Source organism: Hypanus sabinus, chromosome 2, assembly GCF_030144855.1.
Source record: "Hypanus sabinus isolate sHypSab1 chromosome 2, sHypSab1.hap1, whole genome shotgun sequence".
In the NCBI taxonomy this organism is placed as follows: Eukaryota; Metazoa; Chordata; class Chondrichthyes; order Myliobatiformes; family Dasyatidae; genus Hypanus; species Hypanus sabinus.
The window spans coordinates 98678612-98703048 of NC_082707.1; the positions used below are offsets into that span (position 1 = coordinate 98678612).

The following is a 24437-nucleotide window of genomic DNA, read 5'->3' on the forward strand; positions in this document are numbered from 1 at the left end:
AGGCGTAAGCAAAACAGAGGCTTCTAAAAGTACTGGGCAGGCCTCTCTGTCTTCAGAAGCTTATTTAATCATCAATATTGTGTGCATTGTTCAAAGCACCTTTTAATCTCATTCCTCTGCCCAAGGACCTAAACAGGTGATTAATTTTCATTCTTGAGGTAATACACTGGATACAGTGCTCACAATGTGGTCTCCCCTACACTGGGAGAAGTCAATGTACATTGGGTGACTGCATTGTAGAGCACTGGGTTCATTCTGCAGAGGGAACCCCAACCTTCCTGTTCTGTTCCTTTACTTCTCCTATCCCCACTCAGAGCCAACTGTGTGTGTGTGTCTGTCTGTCTGTCTCTATCTCTCTCTCTCTCTCTCACACTCTCACTCACACCTTGATCAAAACATACCTGCAGATCTTAAACTAAAACACAGAATGTTGGAGACTTGGGCAGTAAATTGTTAATATTTCAGGTCCAAAGCCCTCTGTCAGAACCTGCTACTGATGATGGATCATAGATCTGAAAAGGTAATTGTTTTTCTCTCCACAGATGCTGCTGGACCAAATGTAAAACTAAATTCACTGACTTGTAGCCCGACGTATTTCAATGCAGGACTATTTCCAACCAGAGCACCTTATTCATTAAACATCAACATCTCATACCATATCATTTTAAGTTTGGCAGATATCTAAATTAAGCTACTACTGAACTTGATTAAAAATAGACTATCGTCGTGATTAGTTTAAAAAAAGGTAGATGTCCAGCCATGAAATCGGTAACAGAAAAATCAGCGGCATGTAACATAAAATGAAAACTCAAAGGACTTGTTTTTTACTTGCAGGTCTGTGAGTCTGAGACTTGGATTTGAGTGATTCTGTTGGATTGTGGAGGCTTTATTTTCAATTGCAGTCCTGGCTCCTCCTCGTTGCTCCACAGGCATCGTCCGTACCAACACCAGAATGCAGCACCCTCCAACGTATTAGATTGCCCAAGACCAGGCCTTCCCAGTTTTTATTTTTTTAAGCATTGAGGGCGAGCATTTGCAAATCACAGGAGGTACTGCTGTTTGAGGAGACATTTGAGAGTAGTTGATTTTCAGAAGGCTCTGTAGGGATAATGGGTGTACGGGTGAGGCGGTGACAGTACTTGAACAATGTGGTTTGAGGGCTTGGAGCTGCTGGAGCAAAGCAGCAGATGATTTTTGGAGGTGGTTTGAGCCTGCTTGTGTTGGTGAATTTGGCAGGTTTGGAGTAAGGATACTGATGTGAGGATTATGAGCAGAGACTCTGGCAGCATAAGGGCAGTGAAGATGCAGCTGCAGCATTGAAGAGAAGGAACAGCAGAGGCAGGCTTGGAGTATTGTGTGTGTGAAAACCAGAGAGTAGGTCGGGTGCGTGGTTAGCCCAAGTCCATGCTAAGTTACAGCATGACAAATTAGGAATAGTCAACTGGTATTGGCTCAGAGGCCGATGGAAGCAAAGTTCTGATCAGCAGTAGCATTGATGACCTTGGCAGAAAGTCTGGCTGTCAAGCAGCAAATCTAGTGTGCTGCAAGAAAGGTAGAATTGGACTTAGCATGGGAAATGACCATGCAATTCAAATCCGATACCACATTTTGTGGGGTTATTTAAATCATGGCACCTAACTGTGTGGGATAGAATATAATATCAAAAAATCTTGCTCAGTTCATCCAATTAATTGAAAGCTGTTCTGTCAACATTTCCTGAATGTAAAGATTGCCAAGATTCTCCTTTGGGTTTTGGTCTGTCGTGCCAAAAGATTGCATCATAAGGAACTGTAATGTTAATGTCAAGAGTCGCCTTTTGCAGTTCCTATTGTGTCACTGTGATTTGTTACATTTTCTGCCCCAAGAATCACTGATCATGTGGTTTTGAAAATATGTCAATTCCTTTGGTTAATAAAATTTTTATCGTATTAAATCAAGTCAAATAATTGCATACATAATAACAAATTTAATAATCGTGTTTCTAATTTTTTCAACATTATTGTAGTTCTCACTTAGGAGACTGCATCACCACAAAATTTGTACTTGGTGTTGTCCAGAGTAGTGATACATTTATAATAAAATAAAAACTAATTGGGGAATCTGAAACACAACACGAAGTGAGGTGGCAAGAGAAACAGAGTTAATATCTCAGATCGAACTGGGATAGTACATGCTAAAGGGCTGGAAGCTCTGGTATTTACTTCAGTAAACAATTACATAAGTTTTAAAAACCATTGTAAGGATTAAGGTAGATTGTGGTTATGAAAAAGTGAATATGGTCACTATATCTGTAAGTTTTGCTATCACTATTTTTGAAACAAACATAACCATTAATAATCTGACCTTTGTTGACAGTCTTCAATACATGAAGGAAAAGATACTGGCAGGAGAGAGACTAATATATCACTCCTGAGATTGTATATACTCTGCATATCATTTGTGTGCAAGTTCACCAAGGTGTGGATAAATTATTATCTCAACTAAATTGTTTTATTATTGGGTAATAATATACCTCATCTGTATGGCTTCAATGGTTCATGATTACAACTATTAAAGGATAGTTCTTATTATATCTTTAGATCATCAGTTTAGAATATATTAGAATTAGAAATGTGAATGACTATTGGTGATAGATAAATTTATAAAGGATAGGATAGATGGGAGTCTGGAACTAGAGCTCAGGTTTAAGGTGAGAGGAGTGAAGTTTAATCGAGAACTCTAGGTGAAGGTTTTCCACACGGAGTGATAGTTATCTAGAATAAAGTACCAGAGGAAGTAGTGGAGGGAGATACAATTACATGTAAAAGGCATTTGGACAGGTACTGTGATAAGAACGGTGCAGAATTGGGAGACAACATGATTAGAGTAGAAAGACATCACAGCCAGCACTGGTGCTTTGGGCAGAAGTTGTCTCTTTCTGTGCTGTGTGATTCAATGAAGTCAAACGTTTGTAACCAAGTTGCCAGAGAAGACGAGAGGCAAAATATTGGAATTGCTTCGAATCTGGAAGTGAGAGTAGATGATAGACAAGGTGAGCTTTGTTAGGAAAAGTCACCTTTTCAATCCAATCTGTTTTGGAATAGTGTGCTTTGTAGTAACGTTCCCCAAAATTGCTTCATGTGATCCCGAAGTTCTTCCTACAAGGTATATCTTCAACCAGGAGACATCCTCATACTCAGTTATGACCAGCTCTCCATCCTATAGGTTTACAGCTTATTCGTATTTAGTAGTCTTAAGGTGTCCTATTTTATTTTGTCTTTGTTTTTAATTTGTTTCAGGTGGTTTGGGTGGCAGTCTTCAGCTATCCCCTCTTGCTACAAGGAGCACCCTCAATGTATTGGTTCCTGGATCCCAGATGTCTAACCTGAATTTGCCTCCTCAGATTCCATCTCCATTGCAAAGCCCGATCCTCAGTGATGTTGGCAGCACAAGGGCAGATGAAGATGAAGAAGACTGTCGAAAGGTGAGGTCAGGGATGGGTTTGCATGCTTATTTGGAAGTTGCTTGCGACGCCTGACTGATTCATTATTGGCCTTCAGAGCAGGTTAAGCAAAAGTTTACATCTTTCATGAAGTGTTTCATATCCCTATAGGGTTTTCAGAGTGGAACCTTAAATGTACCACAATCCCAAAGTATGAGATAAAGTTCTGTCTCTTTATTAGAGAGAGCAGGGATTGTTTAGAAATGGAAAGATACAGTGAGAGAAGATATTTCCATCTAGTAAATCAATTGTGTGGGAGCAATGTGAAGAACAGTGACTGCATGGCATAGCTAGTTGAACAGCTGCCTCCGTTCCAGTGTTCTCTGTTTGATCCTCATCTTGGGGTTGTCTCTTTGAAGTTTGTGCATTCTCCAAATGTGGCTTCTTCTTTAAAGAACAGGGTTTCCTTCCTCCACTGTTAATGCTGTCCTCACCTGCATTTCCTGAACATCCATACTCACCCCATCTTCCAGCCACCCTAACTCGGATAGTTCCTTTTGTCCTTACCTACCCCCCCACGAGCCTCCACAACCAACACAACATCCTCCGCAGCTTCCACCAGCTCCAAAGGGATACCATCACTAAGTATATCTTTACTCGCTCCTCGCCACTTTCTGCAGGGATCGCTCGCTTTGTGATTCCCTTGTCCATTCATTCCCCCCCCCATGTCCTTCCCAGCCCTTATCCCTGCAAGTGGCCCAAGAACTACACCACCTCCCTCACCTCCATTCATGGCCCCAATCAGTCCTTCTAGGTGAGGCAACACATCACCTGTGAACCTGCTGGGGTCATCTATTGTGTCCAGTGCTCCTGATGCGGTCTCCCCTACATTGATGAGACCCGTCGCAAACTGGGGACTGCTTCATTCAAGCACCTCTGCTCCATCTGCCAAAAACAGAACTTCCCTGTGACCAAACATATTCTGATTCCCATTCCCATTCTGACATGTCAGTCCATGGCCTCTTGTGCCAAGATGAGGCCACCTTCAGGGTGGAGGAGCAACACCTTGTATTCCATCTGAGTAGCCTCTAACCTGATGGCGTAAAATTTAATTTCTCCCTCCGGTAAAAATAAAATAAACCTCCCCCTTCCCTCTCAGCCCTAAAGAAGGGTCTCTGCCTGAAACGTCGACTGTGTATTAATTTCCGTAGATGTTGCCTGACCTGCTGAGTTCCTCCAGCACTTTGCGTGTGTTGCTTCCTTCTAGATGGTCCTCATATTCCAAAGGTTGGTAGGTTTTTTTTGAGCCCTGTAGATTGTCCTATGAGTATTGGCATACTGACTCAAAAGGGGAATCGATGGGTTATAGGGAAATAGGAAAAGGCATTGAACTGATTGGGTTGTTCTGATTGAAGCTGGCATATAGACCCATAAGCTGAAAGAGTTCCTTTTCTGTTCTAATAAATAGGTACAAAACAATCCAATATGGAAAATACATCGCAATAGATTATACAGAACAAAAGTCATGCTATCTTTGACTAATCCCAACTCTCTCTGCTGCTGACATAAGACGATTTATGTATTAACATTGGTTTATGTTGAGATTGCTATATTGATTCAATATTTCCCAGTAATTCAAGTGCTTGTCATGACAGTCAGGTTTACTTAAATCCCAGTTAATTCAAGTGTCAGTTAACATGACTTTATTGTTTGGCAAGATGTTAGTAACGATGATGCTTTGGGTACTTGGAGGCCCATGATAAAGTAGGCCAAAGTCAGTTTGTTTTCCTTGAGGGAAATCTTGCCTGACAAATCTGTTGGAATTCTTTCAAAGTTCAAACTAAATTTATTGTCAAAGTATTTGTATGTTGCCATATACAACACTAAGATTCATTTTCTTGCGGGCATACTCAGTAAATCCACAATAGAGAAATAACCATAATAGAATCATTGAAAGACTGCACTCTGTTCTACCAGGGTGCAAAAGAGAATAAACTGTGCAAATGCAAAAAGAAAGTAATAATTATCGAGAACACAAGATAAAAAGTCCTTGAAAATTAGTCCATAGGTTGTGGGAACATTTCAATGATGGGGCAAGTGAAGTTCTCTTTGTTTCAGGAGCCTGATGGTTGAGGGTAATAACTGTTCCTGAACCTGGTGGTGTGAGTCCTGAGGCTGCTGTACCTTCTTCCAGATGGCAGCAGCAAGAAGAGAACATGACTTGGGTGGTGGGGGTCCCTGATAATGGATGCTTTCTTGCAACAGTGCTCTGTATTGATGTACTCAATGGTTGGAAGGGCTTTGCCTGTGATTAACTAGGCCATATCCATTACTTTTTGTAGAATTTTCTATTCAAGGGCCTTGGTGTTTCCATACCAAACTGTGATGCAGCTAGTCAATATACCAGACATCCCACCTCTCCCAGAAGTTCTGGGAGTCTCCCGCATATTGATAATGGCTCCCTGATGCCTGCAAATTATATACAATATCCCGGAAATAGATTGTTTTTGAGAGAGGGAGGAGAGGAAGGAGCATCCTGATTGGTCATTCTTTGTGCTAAGTAGATCGATCACTTTTCTCTGTGGGTGGGCTTTCAGTCGACTTCTCTCTCTTTCATTGTCCATCAGTTCAGTTTAGTGTCCTACAGTGCCATGGCAGAATGTTTCAAAGAAAGAAAATATAAAATGTACTTCACCCCAATGACACTAAAGTGTACTCCTGCCTAATAGGAGTCAAAAATAACAGTGTTGCTTGCTGCACTGTTTGCAACAGTGACTTTTCTATTGCCCATGGTGGGGTAAATGACTGTAAAAGACATGTTGAGGTGAGTTTTAACAGGTGTCATTCATTCATTAGAATAGCTAAGGTTATTTAAACTAGCTGGCGAGCTGCTAAGGAGCTATTCTACTCATGTCCTATGTGATGAGGCCAAACTCCCTGTAGACTTGCTTAAAGTTGTAATAGAATAAAAACACAACTCCATAATATAAGTACGCATTTTAATGTCACATTTTCTGCATATACCCAACTTGGTTTACAGATTAGACAAAATCACTAAACAAAGTATTACATACACCCTTGGAGGTTGCCCGGGGGCGGGGGGGGGGAATATGGGGTTGCGGAGGGCCAGGGTGCTACCTCCCTGAAATGAGTTTTTGCAGGGTGGGATGTCTGATATACTCTCCACCAAACATTTATAGAAGTTTGTCAGAGTTTTAGCTGTCATGCTGAATCTTCGCAAACTCTTAAGGAATAGAGGTGATGCCGTGCTTTCTTTGTAATTGCACTTGCGTTCTGGGCCCAGGACAGATCCACTGAAATGATAAGACAGAGGAATTTAAAGTTGCTGACCTTCTCCACCTCTGATCCTCTGATAAGGACTGGCTCATGGACCTCTGGTTTCCTCCTCCTGAAGCCAATAATCAGCTCCTTGGTCTTGCTGACATTGAGTGAGAGGTTGTTGTTGTGGCATCGCTCAGCCAGGTCTTCACTCTGCCTCCTGTATGCTGGTTCGTCACCACATTTGATTCAGTCTGTCATAGGCCTAATCTGTTATTTCTTTGAGGGAATAACAGGCAGAATTGACAAAAGAAAGTAAGAGAATGTTGTTTACGTGGATCTTCAGAGGCCTTTGACAGGGTTCCATGCATGAAGGTGTAAAACAAAATTAGTGCCCATGGCATTGCAGGTAATGTGCTTACATGTTCAGAAGACTGGTTAACTGGCTGAAAGCAGAGTGGGAAGAAAGCTGGGCATTTTCTGTTTGGCTACAGTGACTAGTGGTGTTCGCAGGGGTTGATGTTGGGTCTGCTGCTTTTCACGATGTATGTTACTGATCAGGAGGACAGAATTGACGGCTTTGAGGACGGGAATTAGAATCAGGTTTATTATCACCAGCATGTATTGTGAAATTTGTTAACTTAGGCAGCAGTAGAATGTAATACATAATATAGAAGAAGAAAAACTAATAGTAAGTCAGTCAAGTACACTATACGTATATTGAATAGATTAAAAATCATGCAAAAACTGAAATAATATATATTTAAAAAGTGAGATAGTGTTCACAGCTTCAATGTCCATTTAGGAGGGGAAGAAGCTGTTCCTGAATCACTGAGTATGTGCCTTCAGGCTTCTGTACCTCCTACCTGATGGTAACAGTGAGAAGAAGGCATGCCCTGGGTGCTGGTGTCCTTAGTAATGGACACTGCTTTTCTGAGACACCCCTCCTTGAAGATGACTTGGGTACTTTGTAGGAGCTGACTAAATTTACAACCCTCTGCAGCTTCTTTTGGTCCTGTATAGTAGCCCCTCCATACCAGACAGTGATGTGGATGATGCAAAGATAGGTGGAGGGGTAAGTTGTGTTGAGGAAGCAGGGAGTCTGGAGAAGACTTGGACAGATTAGGGGATAGGCAAAGTAGTGGCAGATGGATTATAATGTGGGGAAGTGTGTGCTCATGAGTTTTGGTGGAAGAAGTATAAGCATAGACTATTTTTTAAATGGGGAGCCAATTCTGAAATTTGAGGTGTGAAGGGATTTGGAGTCCTTGTGCAGGATTGCCTAAAGGTTGGTATACAGGTTGAGTCTGCGGTGAGGAAGGCAAACACAATGTTAGCATTCATTTCAAGAGGATGAGAATATAAAAGAAAGGATGTAATGCAGAGACTTTATAAGACATCGGTCAGACCACATTTGGAGTATAGTGAGCAGTTTTATGCTCCTTATGTAAGCAGGGATGTGCTGGTATTGGAGAAGGTCCAGAGGAGGTTCACGAGAAAGATCCCAGGAATGAAAAGGTAATGGATGAGGAGTATTTGAAAGCTCTAGATCTGTATTCACTGGAGTTTAGAAGAATAGGAGTGGGTCTCGTTGAAACCTATCAAATTTTGAAAGGCCCAGATAGTGGATGTGAAGAGGATGTTTCCAGTTGTGGGCCACGGCTTCAGAACAGAAATGAGGATGAATTTCTTTAGCCAGAGGATAGTGAATCTGAGGTATTCAATGCCACAGACAACTATAGAGGCCAGATCATAGAGCTATTGAAACTGGAGGTTGATAGGTTCTTGATTAGTAGGGGCGTCAAAGGCTGCAGAGAGAAGTCCGAAGGGTGGGATTGAGAGGCATAGTAATCAGCCATGATGGAATGGTGGTGAGACTCAATAGGCCAAATGGCCTAATTCTGCCGTCTGTCTATGGTCTCACTTACATACGTAAACGTTTGACAAAAAGACATAGGAGCAGAGTTAGGCTATTCAGCCCATTGAGTCTACTCCACCATTCCATCATGACTGATCCATTTCCCTCTCAGCCCCATTTCCTGTCTTCTCCTTATAACCTTTCATGTTCTGACTTAACATGAAACTATCAATCCTCTTAAACACACCCAATTGCCTGGCCACCACAGCTGCCTGTGGCAACAAATGGTACCGATTCACCGCCTTCTGGCAAAATAAACCTCATCTCTGTTCTAATGGACATCCCTCTACTCTGAGGTTGTACCCTCCGGTCTTAGACTCGGACTCCACACTATAGGAAACATCCTCTCCGCATCCACTATCGAGGACTTGCAACATTTGATAGGTTTCAAAGAGATCCACCCCCCACCCTCCCCTTTGTCTAAATTCCAGTGAATACAGGCCCAGAGCCATTAAATGGTCCTCATGTGATAAGCCTTCAAATCCTGGGTTAATTTTTGTAAACCTCCTTTGAACCAATGTCAGCAATGTCATAGAAAACTGCTCACAATACTCCAACTGACACCTCACCAGTGCCTTATAAAGCCTTGGTATTACATCTTTATTTTTATATTCTAGTCCTCTTGAAATAAATGTTAACTTTGCATTTGCCTTCCTCACCACCAACTCAACCTAGAAATTGATTTTTAGGGAATCCTGAGTGAGAACTCCCTTTGCACTTTGGATTTTTTAATTTTCTCCCTGTTTAGAAAATGGTCTAGCATTTACTTCTAAAGTCAAAGTGCATGACCGTGCACTACTGGACACTGCATTCCATCAGCCATTTCTTTGCCCATTCTCCGAATCTGTCCAAGTCCTTCTGCAACCTCCCTAGCTCCACGCTCACCCAGACTTCCAACTGAGTTTAAAAAAAAGAAATTCCTCCTCGGACCTCATCTACTCCTGCTCTGTATCTTACGCATGTCATTTAATGTTTGATGTCTTTTCTTTAATGCAGCGTTATCCGGCTGATAAGGCATTCTTTATTGCCAAGGAAATCCTGACCACAGAGAGGACCTATCTGAAGGATTTGGAAGTCATCACTGTGGTGAGGGAATTTTGTTTTCTCTATCATTAATGTCTGACATTTGGGATGTTATTCCTCTTGTATCTTGATGTGTCTGACCTACTGATGGCTGAGTGGCCAGTTCCCTTTGGATCACACCTGCTCTTCCAGCTTGTTCTTGGGTTTGTGGTTCCCTCAGTTTTGACCTCAACTACCTTTGTTAGTCAGCAAGGTCTAAACCTCAGGCTTAGTAGCTGTCAGCACTGTGACTTAATGTGGGTCATTGTAAGTATTTTACATAGGAAAACTGCACAGGATATGATCTGTTTCAGAGAGGGCAGAAGTTTTCTGAAGTTAAATGTCAAACTGCTTGAAAGCTGTAAGGACCCAAAAAGGACTGTTGCTCCCCTCTGTAGTCATGTCCAGCATTTTAGGTTGCTGGGGTCAGGTCTGGATCAGTTCTTTGCCACCCAGAATCAGGGTGTTCGTATGATGGTCTGCAGCAGTGACTAGGACCTTGGAACAACTGCATTCCAACTGTAGCACAAAGTTCAAATCTACTACCCCTTTGAGCTTTTTTTTAATTTCATAAAACTTGCTGAACCAGTAGGTGTTTGAATATAAAAGTTTAAATAAATACAGGTTTTTCCCCCCACTATCCGAAGGTAGATGTATGTAGGCCTCCATTAGTCTAGATAGACCATGGATTTGCACCTTGGAAAGTTTCCAGTTTTTTTTTAAAGGAAGACCGGCAGTTGCCCAAGCTGCAAGTCTCCCCTCTCCACGTCACCAATGTTGTCCAAGGGAAGGGCATTAGGACCCATACAACTTGGCACCGGTGTCGTCGCAGGGCAATGTGTGGTTAAGTGCCTTGCTCAAGGACACACACACAGCCTCAGCCAAGGCTCGAACTAGCGACCTTCAGATAACTAGATGAACGCCTTAACCACTTGGCCACACACCAAAACCTGAAGGTAGAGTGTTCCTATGAAATGGTTCATAAGCTGGAATGTCGTAAAGTGAAGAAGCAATTACCATTTAATAATATGGGAAAAATTTGTGAGTGTTTGCAGACCCAAAAAAACCCTACGAAATCATGCCAAATAACGCATAAAACCTAAAAGAATAGGAACATATAGTAAAAGCAGGAATGGTATGATAAATACACAGCCTATATAATGTAGAAATACTTCTCTGCAATCATTGCAGCACTGTCTAGCGTAGCGTATAATCTCACTACATAGTGGAAGCACTCTCTCTAGTAACCTTTAAGCTATGAAGCTGCCAAATCAAACCAAATAACACATAAAAAATACACAGCCTACATAGAGTAAAAATAATGTATGTACAGTGTAGTTTCACTTACAGGAATCGCAATGACAGCGAGCACATTGATGATGGTGTGTTAAGCTGACTCGTCAGAGATTGGGGTGATTGGTAATTTTTTTCCAATAAATTGCAGTTTCGTCACAGTTAAACACTTGCTTATACGAATAACCACCTTCTGTAATTATTTTCTTCGGTCTGCTGGGAACTTTTAGGTAGCTTCAGTATCAGCCGAAACACTCTCTCCAGTAAACTTTAAGCTATGAAGCTGCCCTCGCCTCAGAAACTGATCAAACCACCCATGACTACCTTTAAATTCCACTTCCGCAAAACTTTCAGCACCATCGTCCAGTGCTTACTGTTTCAGCTTGTTAAAAAGACTGACCGATTTCTCCTTAAGATAACTTAATGGAACACCATGCTTTGAATGCTTTTAATGGAACCCATCAGTCCACTCAAGCAATAGACTTTACATTTTATCCATTATTGGATGCCGACTAAGAGAGACCACTTTGCTACGAGCAGAATCAACAGGAACATCGACAGTTTTCCAGATTCTTTCTCTCTGCATATAAATAGTGCAAATGGTTCAACGCGCGGACAATGTCCTTACGTCGTTCACCACGATTGAAACGCTTAATTATGTCTAGTTTTACATTGTTACACCCTTATGAGCTCTTTTAGAACTCATCCTGCTGATGGATGCACAAAATAAATTGACATAGAGCACAGGAGCTCACAGGCACGTGTTTAAGCAATGCCAGCTAGAATGCAGTTCAGGGGGAGGAGCTTGGCTGATCGGGGCATGCACTGCCTTTTCTCGTATCAGTGAAAACACCTTCTGTTAGTGAAAACAGGTAACTAATGTAGGTCTTTTGTAACAGCGAGGTGTCATAAAGTGAATGTTTGATAAACAGGGGCCACCTGTATCTCAAAAGATTCTTCGGTGTTTAGAATCAGAGTCAGGTTTATTATCACTGGCGTGTGTCATAAAATTTGTTAACTTGCAATACATGATAATATAGAAAAAAATAAATAAGTCAATTACAGTGAGGGAGTGTATTAAATAGATTAAAATAGTGCAAAAACAGAAATAATATATATATTTAAAAAAAGTGAGGTCGTGTTCATGGGTTCAATGTCCATTTAGGAGTCGGATGGCAGAGGGGAAAAAGCTGTTCCTGAATTGCTGAGTGTGTGCCTTCAGGCTTCTGTACCTCCTCCCTGATGGTAACAATGAGAAGGGGGCATGTCTTGGGTGATTGGGATCCTTAATGATGGACGTTGCCCATTTAATCTGCTATTTTAATGCACCATTCAATGACAATCGAAAGATCTGCAGATATTGGAAATCTGAAATAAAAATTATTGCTTTAAGCACTCAACAGGTCAGGCAGCATCCGTGAAGACAGAAGCAGATAATTACTGGGAACGAGGAAGGAACAGCCTAGTTTTTGGTAAAATAAGTTGGTTTTTGTGAAGCACAGTAACACAGTGGTCAGCACAATGTTTTACAGTACCAGTGACATGGATTCAATTCCTGTCGCTGTCTGTAAGAAGTTCGTACGTTCTCCCTGTGACTGCGGGAGTTTCCTCCAGGAGCTCTAGTTTTCTCCCACAGTCCATGGTTGGTAGGTTAATTGGTCATTGTAAATTGTCTAGTGATTAGGCTAGGATTAAACTGGGGGCTGCTGGGCGGCGTGGTTTGCAGGGCCTGTTCCATGTTGTATCTCAATGAATAAATAACTTGGTGGTGGAAGGGTAGATAAAACTAAGGGAATATCTGACAGGAGAAGCCCAATGGATTTAAGGTGGTAATTAGGGGACCATTAAACTGTTTTGTCTGTGCTATGTGTAATCTTTTAGGTCAGAAACCTTCATCAGAACTGGGAAGGCGATTTAAAAAGAATATATATATATATGTATAATTTTAAGATGCAAAATGCAATAGTAGTTGTATTTTCCTTTTTTTAAACTTTTATTAAAGTTCTAATTTAAATTCAAAATTCAAAAAGCTCAAGGTAAAAGTTCAAAAGTTCAAGTTCAAAGTAAAATTTATTATCAGCATCCACACATCATCAGATACAACCGTGAGATTCTTTTTCCTGCAGGTTTACTTAGCACGTTTTATGGGGAAAGGTTGGGGCAAGTTTGCATTAAAAGGTAGGGCTAAAGCTTTAAATTACAAAGAAGAGAAGTTAGCAGTTTAATTATGTGCCCAACCCAGACTGCTGACCTTCTGAACAGATTCAATAGTACAGCTAGTAGAGCTGTTTCTTTCCAGTTCCAGGTTTAATTCTGACCTTGGACACTGTCTGCATGGAGTTTTGCATGTTCTCCCTATGACCATATGGCTTTCTGCGAGGTGCTTTGGTTAATGAATAAATTGCATTCTGACAGGAAGAGTGCAAAAACCAGTGCTTCATGGTCAGTGCAGCCACAGTGGTCCAGCTAGCCAATTTCTGTGCTTCATCTTTCTATGCCTCTGGGAACAGCTGTTTCCATTTCAGAAGGTCTGCCTCTTGTCTCCAAACAGGAGAGAAACACGGGATCAGGGCTAACAGGTGCCAAAGAATGCTTGCCTTCATGAGTTGGAGTGTGAAGTATAAAAGGCTGGAAGTTAGATTGTAGCTACTGAATATAAAATTTGCTTAGGCCACATTTGGAATATTGTGTGCAGTTATGGCTGCTGCATTATGGAACAGATGTGGAGGGTTTTGAAAATGTGCAGAGGAGGTTCACCAGGATTAGAGTGTATTAGCTGTAAGGAAAGGTTGGACAAACTGGGAGCACTGAAGGCTGAGGAGTCTTCCTCAGCAAGTACACAATGCAGATAGCCACGAAACGAAGAGAGAAGCAGCAAGCCCACCTGCCCGCACATAAAAACAGCAACACGATCATCGAGCCCCCACCCAAACACCCCTCCCCTTACATGAACATTGGCCCTGAAGTCCTCTTCTCTCCTCACCCCCCTTCAAAACACAATCGGCCCTGAATCTGCAATCGGTTGTGAAACAGAGATAAGAGTAGTACACACAAAATGCTGGAAGAACTCAATGGGCCAGGCAGCATCTATGGAAAAGAGTACACAGTTGATATTTTGGGCTGTGACGCGATTTTTCAGTCCTGATGAAGAGTCTCCACCCGAAGCATTGACGTTTTACTGTTTTCTATAGATGCCGCCTGGCCTGCTGAGTTCCTCCAGTATCCTGTGTGTAGCATATTTTCTTGTGTTTCAGAAATAAGAGTACTTGGCTTTGTATTAACTCAATAGTGTCAAGTGCTACTTGGTATCTGGAATGACAGTGCAAAATCAAGAGCTGTAGATAGTCAACATCTTCCTCCCAGGGTGTAAATGTCAAATACGAGAGAGGGGGAAAGCTAAGGAGATCTGTAAGGCAGGTGTTTTTTTAGGCACCTGGAATTGGCTGCCAGAGAAAATGGCAAAAGCAGATATGGTAGCAATGTTTACATGGACCGCATACTAAGGAACCGAGATTGGCATCATGGTTGGCACAGATATCGTGGGCTGAAGGAGTTGTTCCAGTGCTGCCTTCACTTCAGGGAACTGAGCTCACAATGTGTGTATTGTGTGTGGAGAGCTGTGGGACTGCTGCAGCTTTTGAGCTGCTCTGCTGTATTTAAGCTGAGACATTTAATGTCAAACTGTGACATGATTCCAAGTAGAGCAGCCAGTTCATTACTATAATACTTGACTTTCACCCGCCAGAGATGAAAACAAAACATGACAGATGCTGGAAATCTGAAATACTGTAAAAGCAGAACGTGCTAGAAGTGCTTAGCAATAGCTGTTTTGTCCTCAGATTTTGCTTCACCTGAGTATTTCCAGCATTTTTAGTTTTCAGTTCTGTATCAATGGCAGATAGCCTGGTCGTCATCAAACTAGTTACATTAACTTTGGGTGTTTTTCTGCTGCACTGCACTGATGCTCATCCTTATGTCTCCCTCGCAGTGGTTTCGTAGTGCTGTTATCAAAGAGAATGCAATGCCACAAGGACTAATGACTCTGCTGTTTTCCAATATTGACCCTATTTATGAATTTCATCGGGGATTTCTGAAGGAGATTGAACAGAGACTGGCTCTTTGGTAAGTTCCTTTTGGTCCTTGTTTTCCACTGCAATCATGTTTCTAATGTGGCCATGCTTCTGCCTGCACATTGCATGATGCTGGACTGTACCCAAATCACAGGACTATTAACATGATTGCACAAGCAACATTCAGTCACATGTTGATGCACTTTGTGGCTTTGTACATGTGTCTGCTTAAACGATTCAGACGTTACTTCACGGTGCCTCCCAGAACTTAACTATGGCTTTTACATTGACACCATGATGGTGTGTATATTTAAAGAAAAGTCACTGGCAGATTGGACAGATCAGAACTGTGGTTAGCCAGAAGGTGCTGCTGTGTCACTAGTGGAGATGAGCAATGTTGGCAGGTCTTTGACATCCCAGAAGTACTTCCTTCACTCTACAGAAGTTTAATACTCATTTCAAACAGTGAAGAATAGCTCATAAGGTGCAGTATTTTTATCTTCAGAATATTTTTTAGATAGGGCTTTGAGGAATGCAGAGTGACATGCTGGGAACAGTAACAGGCATCACAAGAGAAACAGCAGACATACTTGAGAAGTGAAATTGTAATAACCAAACAGCTTAAAAAAGTCCTACAAAAACATGGTTTCTCTCAAAGGCCTCCTGTCCTGTTTGTTCCTAAAGAGCAGTAAAAAATTTAAGAAAAAAGAACAAAAATGGGAAATGCTGGAAATAGTCATCAGGTCAGGCAGCTTCTTTGGAGAGAGAAACAGAAACAAATTTGCAGGATGATGATCTTTCACCAGAACCATGAAAGGTTAGAAAACAAATTTATGTTGCAAAGATATGAGGAGGGGGTGGAGAGGACAAAGGGTATTTGAGCAGCTGCGAATCAGAGATTGGGAACAAGAGCAGAAATGAGTCACTCAGGTCAGCGAGTGTGCATTAAAAAGCCGCACCTTGTGGGAGTTTCAGCGTTTGAACAGTGGCAAATCAGAGACTAGGATTCATTCGCAAGGGCAAGTAAAAATAAGGCAAGGGGCAAGTTGAGTGGCCAGTGTTGGAGTGGGGATTTTGAGACTTCAGCAGGAGAGGTTTGAGTGAAAGAAGGTGAAAAGCTGTAGGTAGATTTATTGTTTCATTCACACAGTTAGAGCGGTAGGAATGCCAGGCGGGATAGTTGAATGCTCGTCTTGCGCGATGTGGGAAAGCAGGTACACCTACAGAAACGACTACACCTACAAGAACTGCATCCGGCTGCAGCTTCTAACTCTCCACATTAAGGAGTTGGAGCTGGAACTGGATGTGGAAGGGGTGATAGATAAAACGTATAGAGGTAGTTACACCCAAGGTGCAGGACACAGGAAACTGGGTGACAGTCAGGAAGGGGAAAGGGATATTAAGGAGCCAGTGTAGTACCCCTGTGGCCACCCCCCCCCCCCCAACAACAGGTAAATCACTTTCAGTACAGTTGGGGCAGGTTGGATGATGAAGCAGAGGAGAGTCACAGCAGTTAGGTTTCTAGCACTGAGTCTGACACTGTGGCTCTGGAGGGAAAGGTGGGGGGGGAAGAAGAGGTGAGCTGTGGTGATAGGGATTCGTTCGTTAGGGGAACAGAAAGGAAGCTCTGTGGATGAGAACAAGATTCCCGGATGGAATGTTCCCTTGTGGATGCCAGGGTCTGGGACATCTTGAACCAAGTCCTCCGCATTCTTAAGCGGGTGGCTGAGCAGCTAGAGGTCACGATCCATGTAGGTACCAATAACATTGATAGGAAGAGGGATGAGGTTCTGCGTGGGGAGTTTTCAGGGGTTTGGTGTTAAGTAAAAGGGCAGGCCTCCAGGGTTCTGATCTCAGGATTGCTACTGCACCATCTGCTAGTGGCGCCAGAACTAGGAAGATAATACAGTTTAACACATGACTAAGGAATTGGTGTAGGATGGAGGCTTCAGATTTTTGGATAATTAGACTCTCTTCCAGGGAAGGTTGGATCTGGAAAGACAGTTTGCACCTGAACTGGAGGGGATCGACATCCAGTGGGAAGGTTTGCTAATAATGCAGTGAGGTATTGTTTAAACGAGAGTTGTAGGGGGATGGGAGCCTATGTGCCAAAGCAGACATTCTACTGGTTTTGGAGACATATTGTTCAGACCTCAGAGAAAGTCAGGAATCGAAAGTTTGAACATGGTGGGACAAATGTTCTGAGTTTTTTATATTTCAATGCAAGGAGTATTGTAGGAAAGGCAGATGAACTCAGGGCATGGATCAACACATGGAATTATGATATCGTAGTCATTAGCGAGACTTGGTTGCTGGAGGGGCAGGACTGGCAGCTCAATATTCTAGGGTTCTGATGTTTTAGACATGATTGAGCTGGAGGGATTAAAGTAGGAGGGGTGGCATTACTAGCCATGGAAAATTTCACGACGGTGCTTAGTTAGGACAGACCAGAGAGTTGGTCTCATGAGGCTTTATGGGTGGAACTGAGGAATGAGAAAGGTATGACTATGTAAATGGGGCTATATTACAGACCATCAAACAGTCTGCAAGATTTAGTGGAACAGATTTACAGAGTGATTGCAGATTGTCGCAAGAAGCATAAGGTTGTGATAGTAGGTGATATTAACTTTCCATATTTTGGCTGGGATTCCTGTACTGTAAAAGGACTCGATGGGATAGAGTTTGTCAAGTGCGTTCAGGAAGGTTTCCTTAATCAATACATGAGGGAGTGTGCAATACTTGTCTCCTGTTAGGAAATGAGACAGGGCAGGTGACAGAAGTTTGTGTAGGGGAACACTTTGCATCTAGTGATCAAATTGACATTAGTTGCAGGGTAAATATGGAAAAGGGTAGATCTGGTACTTGGGTTAAGATTCTAAATTGGAGAAAGGCTAATTTTGATGGTGTCAGAAAGGATCTGGCAAATGTGGTTTAGGTCAGGCTGTTTTCTGGCAAAGGTGTACTTGGTAAGTGGGAGGCTTTCAGAAGTGAAGTTTTGAGAGTTCAAAGCTTCTAAGTGCCTGTCAGAATAAAAGGTAAGGATAACAGGTTTAGGGAAACTTGCTTTCAAGAGATACTGAGGGTCTAGTTAAGAAAAAAAGGAGGGTCTAACAGATATAGGCAGGTAGGAACAAATGAAGTGCTTATGGAGTACAAGAAATGGAAGAGGACACAAAGAAAGAAATCAGGAGGGCTGAAAGAAGGGATGAGGTTGTTGTAGTAGACAAGGTGAAAGAGTTTCATAATGGCTTCGTGTTAGGAGCAAAAGGATTGCAAGGGGAAAATTAGTCCTCTGGAAGTCCCTTTTGTACCTCAGATTTTTGAATTTACTCTCTATTTAGAAAATAGTCAACACTTCTATATCTTCTACAAAAGTGCATGACCACTCACTTCCTGACATTGTATTCCATTTGCCACTTCTTTGTCCATTCTCTTAATCTGTTTAAGTCCTCCTGCACCCTGTTTGCTTCCTCAACATTATGTGGCCCTCCACAAACCTGGCCAGAAAGCCATCAATTCCATCTTCCAAGTCATTGATATATAACGTAAAGAGTTCTCAACACAGACCCCTGCAGAATACCACTGGTCACCGGCAACCAACCAGAAAAGACTCATTTTATTCCAACTCTAGCCCATCAGCCAATGGTCTATCCATGCCAGTACCTTTCCTGTAATGCTCTGGGCTCTTACCTTTTTAATTAGCCTCGTGTGGCATCTTGTCAAAGACCTTCTGAAAATCCAAGTACACAATGTTCATTGATTTTCCTTTGACTATCTTGTTTGTTTTGCCTTCAAAGAACTCCAACAATTTGTCAGGGACGATTTTCAGTTAAGGAAACCATGCTGACTTCGGCCTATTTTATCATGTACCTCCAAGTACCCCAGAACCACATCTTTAACAATGGATTCCAACATCTTCCCAACTATTGGGGTCAGACTAGCTGGCCTATAATTTCCTTTCTTCTGCCTCTCTTCCTTCTTGGAGTGATATTTGCAATTTTTCAGCCCACTTCAATCTATTGATTCTTGAAAGATCATTACTAATGCCTCCACAATCTCTTTAGCCACCTCTTTCAGAACACTGGGGTATAGGTCATCTAGTCCAGGTGATTTATCTACCTTCAGACCTTGTAGATTCCCAAGCACCTTGTCCATAGTATTGACAATTTTACTCACATTTGACACTCTTGAACTTCTGGAATACTGTTGGTGTCTTCGACAGTGAAGACTGATGCAAAATACTTATTCAGTTCATCTGTCACTTCCTTGTGCCCTTTATTACCTCTCCAGCATATTTTAGATATCCAATATCTACTCTCACCTCTAACTCTTTATATACTTGAAGAAACTTTTGGTATCCACTTTAATATTATTCGCTAGCTTCCCTTCATATTCCATCTTTTCCCTCTCTTTGAAGTCCCTCACTTGGGGTCCTGTACCAACCTAACTTTCCCACTCTATTTGCATGTTGAAATCCCCTATGACTATCGTAACATTGCCCTTTGGACATGCCTTTTCTATTTCCTGTGGTAATTTGTAAACTACATCTTTCTGCTGTTTGAGGGTTTCCCATCATGGTCTTTTAACCCTTGCAGTTTCTTAACTCTACCTTCGAGGATTCTACACTTTCTGAACCTAGGTCCCCTCTTCTTAAGGATTTGATTTCATTTTTAACAACAGAGCCACCTCACCCCCTCTGCCTACATGCCTGTCCTTTCGACACAGTGTGTATCCTTGGATGCTAAGCTCCCAGATATAATCTTCTTTCAGCCATGATTCAGTGATGCCCACAACGTCGTACCTGCTGACCTCCAACTGTGCCTCAAGTTCACCTACCTTATTCCACATACTGCGTGCATTGAAATAGAGCACCTTCAGTCCTGCACTCATTACACTTTGCAACTTTGTCCCCCTTTTGCATTGCAACTCATCATATTGACTGCAATTTTACCCAATCAACAGCCTGTCCTTGCTTGAAGTCTCACTACATGGTCTGTAAATCCTCAGCCCTATCACTCTGGTTCCCATCCCCCAGCTAAGACCCTCTCAAACAGCTCTAGCACACCTCCTATTTGGGTTCACTGTAGAGATTTGGCTTCCCCAGAAGAGGTTCCAATGATATAGAAAGGATAGGTCTTACACAGTGAATGGTAGAGAACTAAGCAGTGCGGTAGAACAAAGGGATCTAGGAATACTGGTCCCTAATTCATTAAAAGTGGCATCACAGGTAGATAGGGTTGTAAAGAAAGCTTTTGGCACACTGAACTTTATAAATCAATGTATTGAATGCAGGAAATGGGATGTTATATTCAAGTTGTTCAAGACATTGATGGGGCCTAATTTGGAGTATTGTGTGCAGTTTTGGTCACCTACCTACAGGAAAGATCTAAACAAGGTGGAAGGAGTGCAGAGGAAATCTACAAGGATGTTGCCGGGTCTGGAGGACCTGAGTTATAAGGAAAGATTGAATAGGTTAGGACTTTATTCTTTGGAACATGGAAGAGTGAGACGAGATTTGATAGAGTATACAAAATTATGAGGGTATAGATAAGATAAATGCAGGCAGGCTTTTTCCACTGAGGCAGTGTCTCTATCATGTCCACAGAATCTTGTCTGTATTCCTCTAAATACAGAATCCCCAATCATTACTGCAGTCCATCTCTTTTCTCTTCTGAACCTCAGCGCCAGATTCAGTGTCAGAAACCCAGTCACGGCAAGTCCTCTCTTCTAGGTTGTCTCCCTCAACAATATCCAAAATGGTATACTTATTATTGAGGGGACAGCCACAGGGGTACACTGTACTGGCTGGCCATTTCTGTTCCTCCTTCTGACAGTCACCCAGTTACCTGTCCTGCAACTTGGGGGTGACGACCTCCCTGTAGCTGCTTTCTATCACTGCTGTCCCACCTTGTTTAAAATCATATTCCAGTTCTTACTAAGAGCGAGACCTTCATCTTTGTTTTAATTCTTAATCTCTAGTCTTATTTCAATGGCTTCCTTCACCAGGCAGTCCCAAAAGCCATTAGCACGGCTCAGTTGGTCTGTGCCATCAAAGTCAATCCTGTGATACATTGCGTATGAGATACCGTCAATTTCTCTGGGTAACCCAAACGGATAGACTTCCAATACTCCTTGATGCAGGTTTCCACTGTGTGCCCTGTCTGGCTGACTGATATAAACTACCTGCATTCACAGGGAATCCTGTGAATGCCAGCCATTCTGAGTCGCAGGTCAACTTTGACCAACATAAGCTGGGATTTGAGCTTCTTTACAGGTTTGTGGATGGTATTTTATCCAGTTTTTCTTCAGGATCTTGGCAATCGTTCCAGAAACTGTGGAAATATAGCGAAGACCAGTGGTAGTGATGGGTTCTTCCTCGTTAAGTTTCCTGGTTTTTCCATTGGCCCTTTTAAGCATCCAATTGATTTCCTTCACCTTGTAGCCATTCTGTAGGAACCTCGCGCCTAATTATCTTATTTCTTTGTAGAGACTCTCCAGGTCCAAGATAGTTTTTGCACAGTTAATCGAAGTAGAAGGAACCGCTCTACATTGGGAGGGGTGATGGTGGCTGTTATTGTTGAGGTTTAAGTCCATGTCAGTGGGTTTCTGATAAACTCCAAGGCTACAGTCATATTAGAATTTTCGGGAACAAGAGGCTGCCATTGTTCTCCATCTCCATTGTAAATTGAATATTTGGATGTGTGCTGTTCAGATGGTCATGGAATTGTTAAAGTGCCTGGAGTCCATAAGGCCACATTAGGAAGGTGTTATCGATGTATCTGAAGAAGCATTTGAGGTGTACGGGCGAGCCCTCTCCTCAAAGTCGATGTACCGGTGTGTTCAAAAAGGTCAAGGGTACCCTTATCAAACCCTAACTGCAGGAGGACCAGGTGTCCTTAACGGGAACTCTTGTGAACACGGATACCACGTCGAAACTGAGATCTCTTTGTGAAGTCTTTTAGGAAAGCTGCTTGAATATCATTGAAGCACTGCAGTATGCAAGTTAACAAGTTATGGCCATAGTATATTGGTGAAATCATTTATTGGAGTGACAAAGTGAAAGCTCTGCTTTCTTCTATAAATTCTCTTGCCGGTACTGTGCCTATTGTTTGATTCATTCAACATGTGTGTATTCACTTGGGTATTAGATTTCCTGACAATGAGTTAAACGGATGGCAAGCTTTTGACCCTGTTGCTAATGCCAACACAACCAGTTTTGAATTTGGAAAAGAGAATGTTGTATGACTGACCAAAAAAAATACCCAGCTACCATTGCAAACTATGACGAAAATATTGTCTCAAAAATATCACAGCAATACTGTGATTTCAAATTTGTCATTTCTGAGAAACTTAAGACTGGCTCAATTAAGATGTTCACAGATACATTGAACTGTGTACTTAGAAACAAAGAATTTGAAGAACTGCCAATTCTCGTTGACACTGACATTCAAGTTTCAAAATCAAATCAAATCAAAATCAATTTGTTTAATTATCATCCAACTGTACATGGATATAGTCAAACTAGATGGCATTCTTCTGGGGGCACGGTGCATAACGTACTTTCAAAATAGAGAGAGAGAGGGAGAGGGAGAGGGGGAGAGAGAGAGAGAAAACACACATCATTACACAAATATAGTCCAAGTCCCTGAGTGATATGCGAATTGTACAGCTCCTGGCAGTCCAGCCTGTCATTCTGCTAGTTGAACACTTGAGGGCAGCACCAATAGAGAGGCCAACCCCCCAAATGAGCACTGACACCATGCTACTCTGCATTCAGTGTCTCCTCTCCTAGACTGCAGCAGCAGGCAACCCCGCAGCTTCAGGCCTATTCCTCACTGCCTTGTTGCCTTTCTCACCACCAAACAAGGGAAATATATCTGCATCATCTTACATTATCAATGTCCAATAATGCGATTGCAAGAGAAACATCCAGGACAGTCACTTATGGTTACACTGCATGCTGCTTTTGTGCATCAACTCTGGTGCCTTCACATAGCAGGCAGCAACATGGCCAGCAACTAGATCAGCTCCTCCAAAGCCAATCCCCCACATCCCCTCTACCCGGCCCACCCGCTGGCGTGCTCACTAACTCTTTCAATGCCCTAGCGGGCTGCTCCCATCAATGAACAGAGCGCTGATGTGGTAGACCTGTAGTTTTTGGAGTCCAGGATAGTCTTATGATCATAAAAAATGATTAATGCATGTAGGTGCAAAATTAATCTGGAGGGTGAACAAATGATTTGTAATAAAGATAGATGAAGATAATGTTTACGAAACGTGGAAGATTTTCTTTGTTTTACTGGACTTCACTATACCCTTCAATTAATAAATAAAGTCAAAAGTACGTGAGTTTTCATTTGCAAACATGAGGAATATCTACTATAAGCCTACAGACTCTCACAGCTACCTGGACTATTCCTCTTCCCACCCTGTCTCTTGCAAAAAGGCTATCCTCTTCTCACAATTTCTCCGTCTCCACCGCATCTGCTCTCAGGATGAGGCTTTTCTTTCCAGGACGAAGGAGATGTCTTCCTTTTTTAAACAAAGGGGCTTCCTTTTGTCCACCATCAACTCTGCTCTCAAACGCATCTCTCTCATTTCCCGCACATCTGCCCTCACCCATCCACCTGCCACCCCACTCGGGATGGGGTTCCCCTTGTCCTTACCTACCACCCCACCAGCCTCCAGGTCCAACATATAATTCTCCGTAACTTCCGCCACCTCCAACGGGATCCCACTACCAAACACATTTTTCCCTCCCCCCCCTTCTGCTTTTCGCAGGGATCGCTCCCTACGCAACTCCCTTGTCCACTCGTCCCCCCCATCCCTTCCCGCCGATCTCCCTCCTGGCACTTATCCTTGTAAACGGAACAAGTGCTACACCTGCCCTTACACTTCCTCCCTCACCACCATTCAGGGCCCCAGACAGTCCTTCCAGGTGTGGCCACACTTCACCTGTGAGTCGGCTGGTGTGATATACTGTGTCTGGTGCACCTGGTGTGTCCTTTTATATATTGGTGAGACCCGACACAGACTGGGAGACCGTTTCACGGAACATCTACGCTTGGTCTGCCAGAAAAAGCAGGATCTCCCAGTGGCCACACATTTTAATTCCACATCCCATTCCCATTCCGATATGTCTATCCATGGCCTCCTCTATTGTCAAAATGAATCCAAACTCAGGTTGGAGGAACAACACCTTATATACTGGCTGGGTAGCCTCCAACCTGATGGCATGAACATTGACTTCTCTAACTTCCGTTAATGCCCCTCCTCCCCTTCTTACCCCATCCCTGACATATTTAGTTGTTTGCCTGTTCTCCATCTCCTTCTGGTGCTTCCCAACCCCCTTTCTTTCTCCCGAGGCCTTGATCCCATGATCCTTTCCCTTCTC

The 24437-nt window shown here is 42.6% G+C and overlaps 1 protein-coding gene across 4 annotated transcripts in view; it reads left to right on the forward strand.

Moving 5' to 3' along the window:
* farp2 (FERM, RhoGEF and pleckstrin domain protein 2) overlaps positions 1-24437 on the forward strand; it is a 242812-nt gene that overhangs the window by 148911 nt on the left and 69464 nt on the right. For all 4 annotated transcript variants that reach the window (XR_009508090.1, XR_009508099.1, XM_059951181.1 and 1 more), the window contains exons 14-16: positions 3279-3463; positions 9615-9704; positions 14962-15095. Coding sequence is in view for 2 of the 4 variants with exons in the window: in XM_059951181.1 (XP_059807164.1) it covers positions 3279-3463; positions 9615-9704; positions 14962-15095 (409 nt within the window). In the remaining 2 variants the exon portion in view is untranslated. The remainder of the gene's footprint in view (positions 1-3278; positions 3464-9614; positions 9705-14961; positions 15096-24437) is intronic.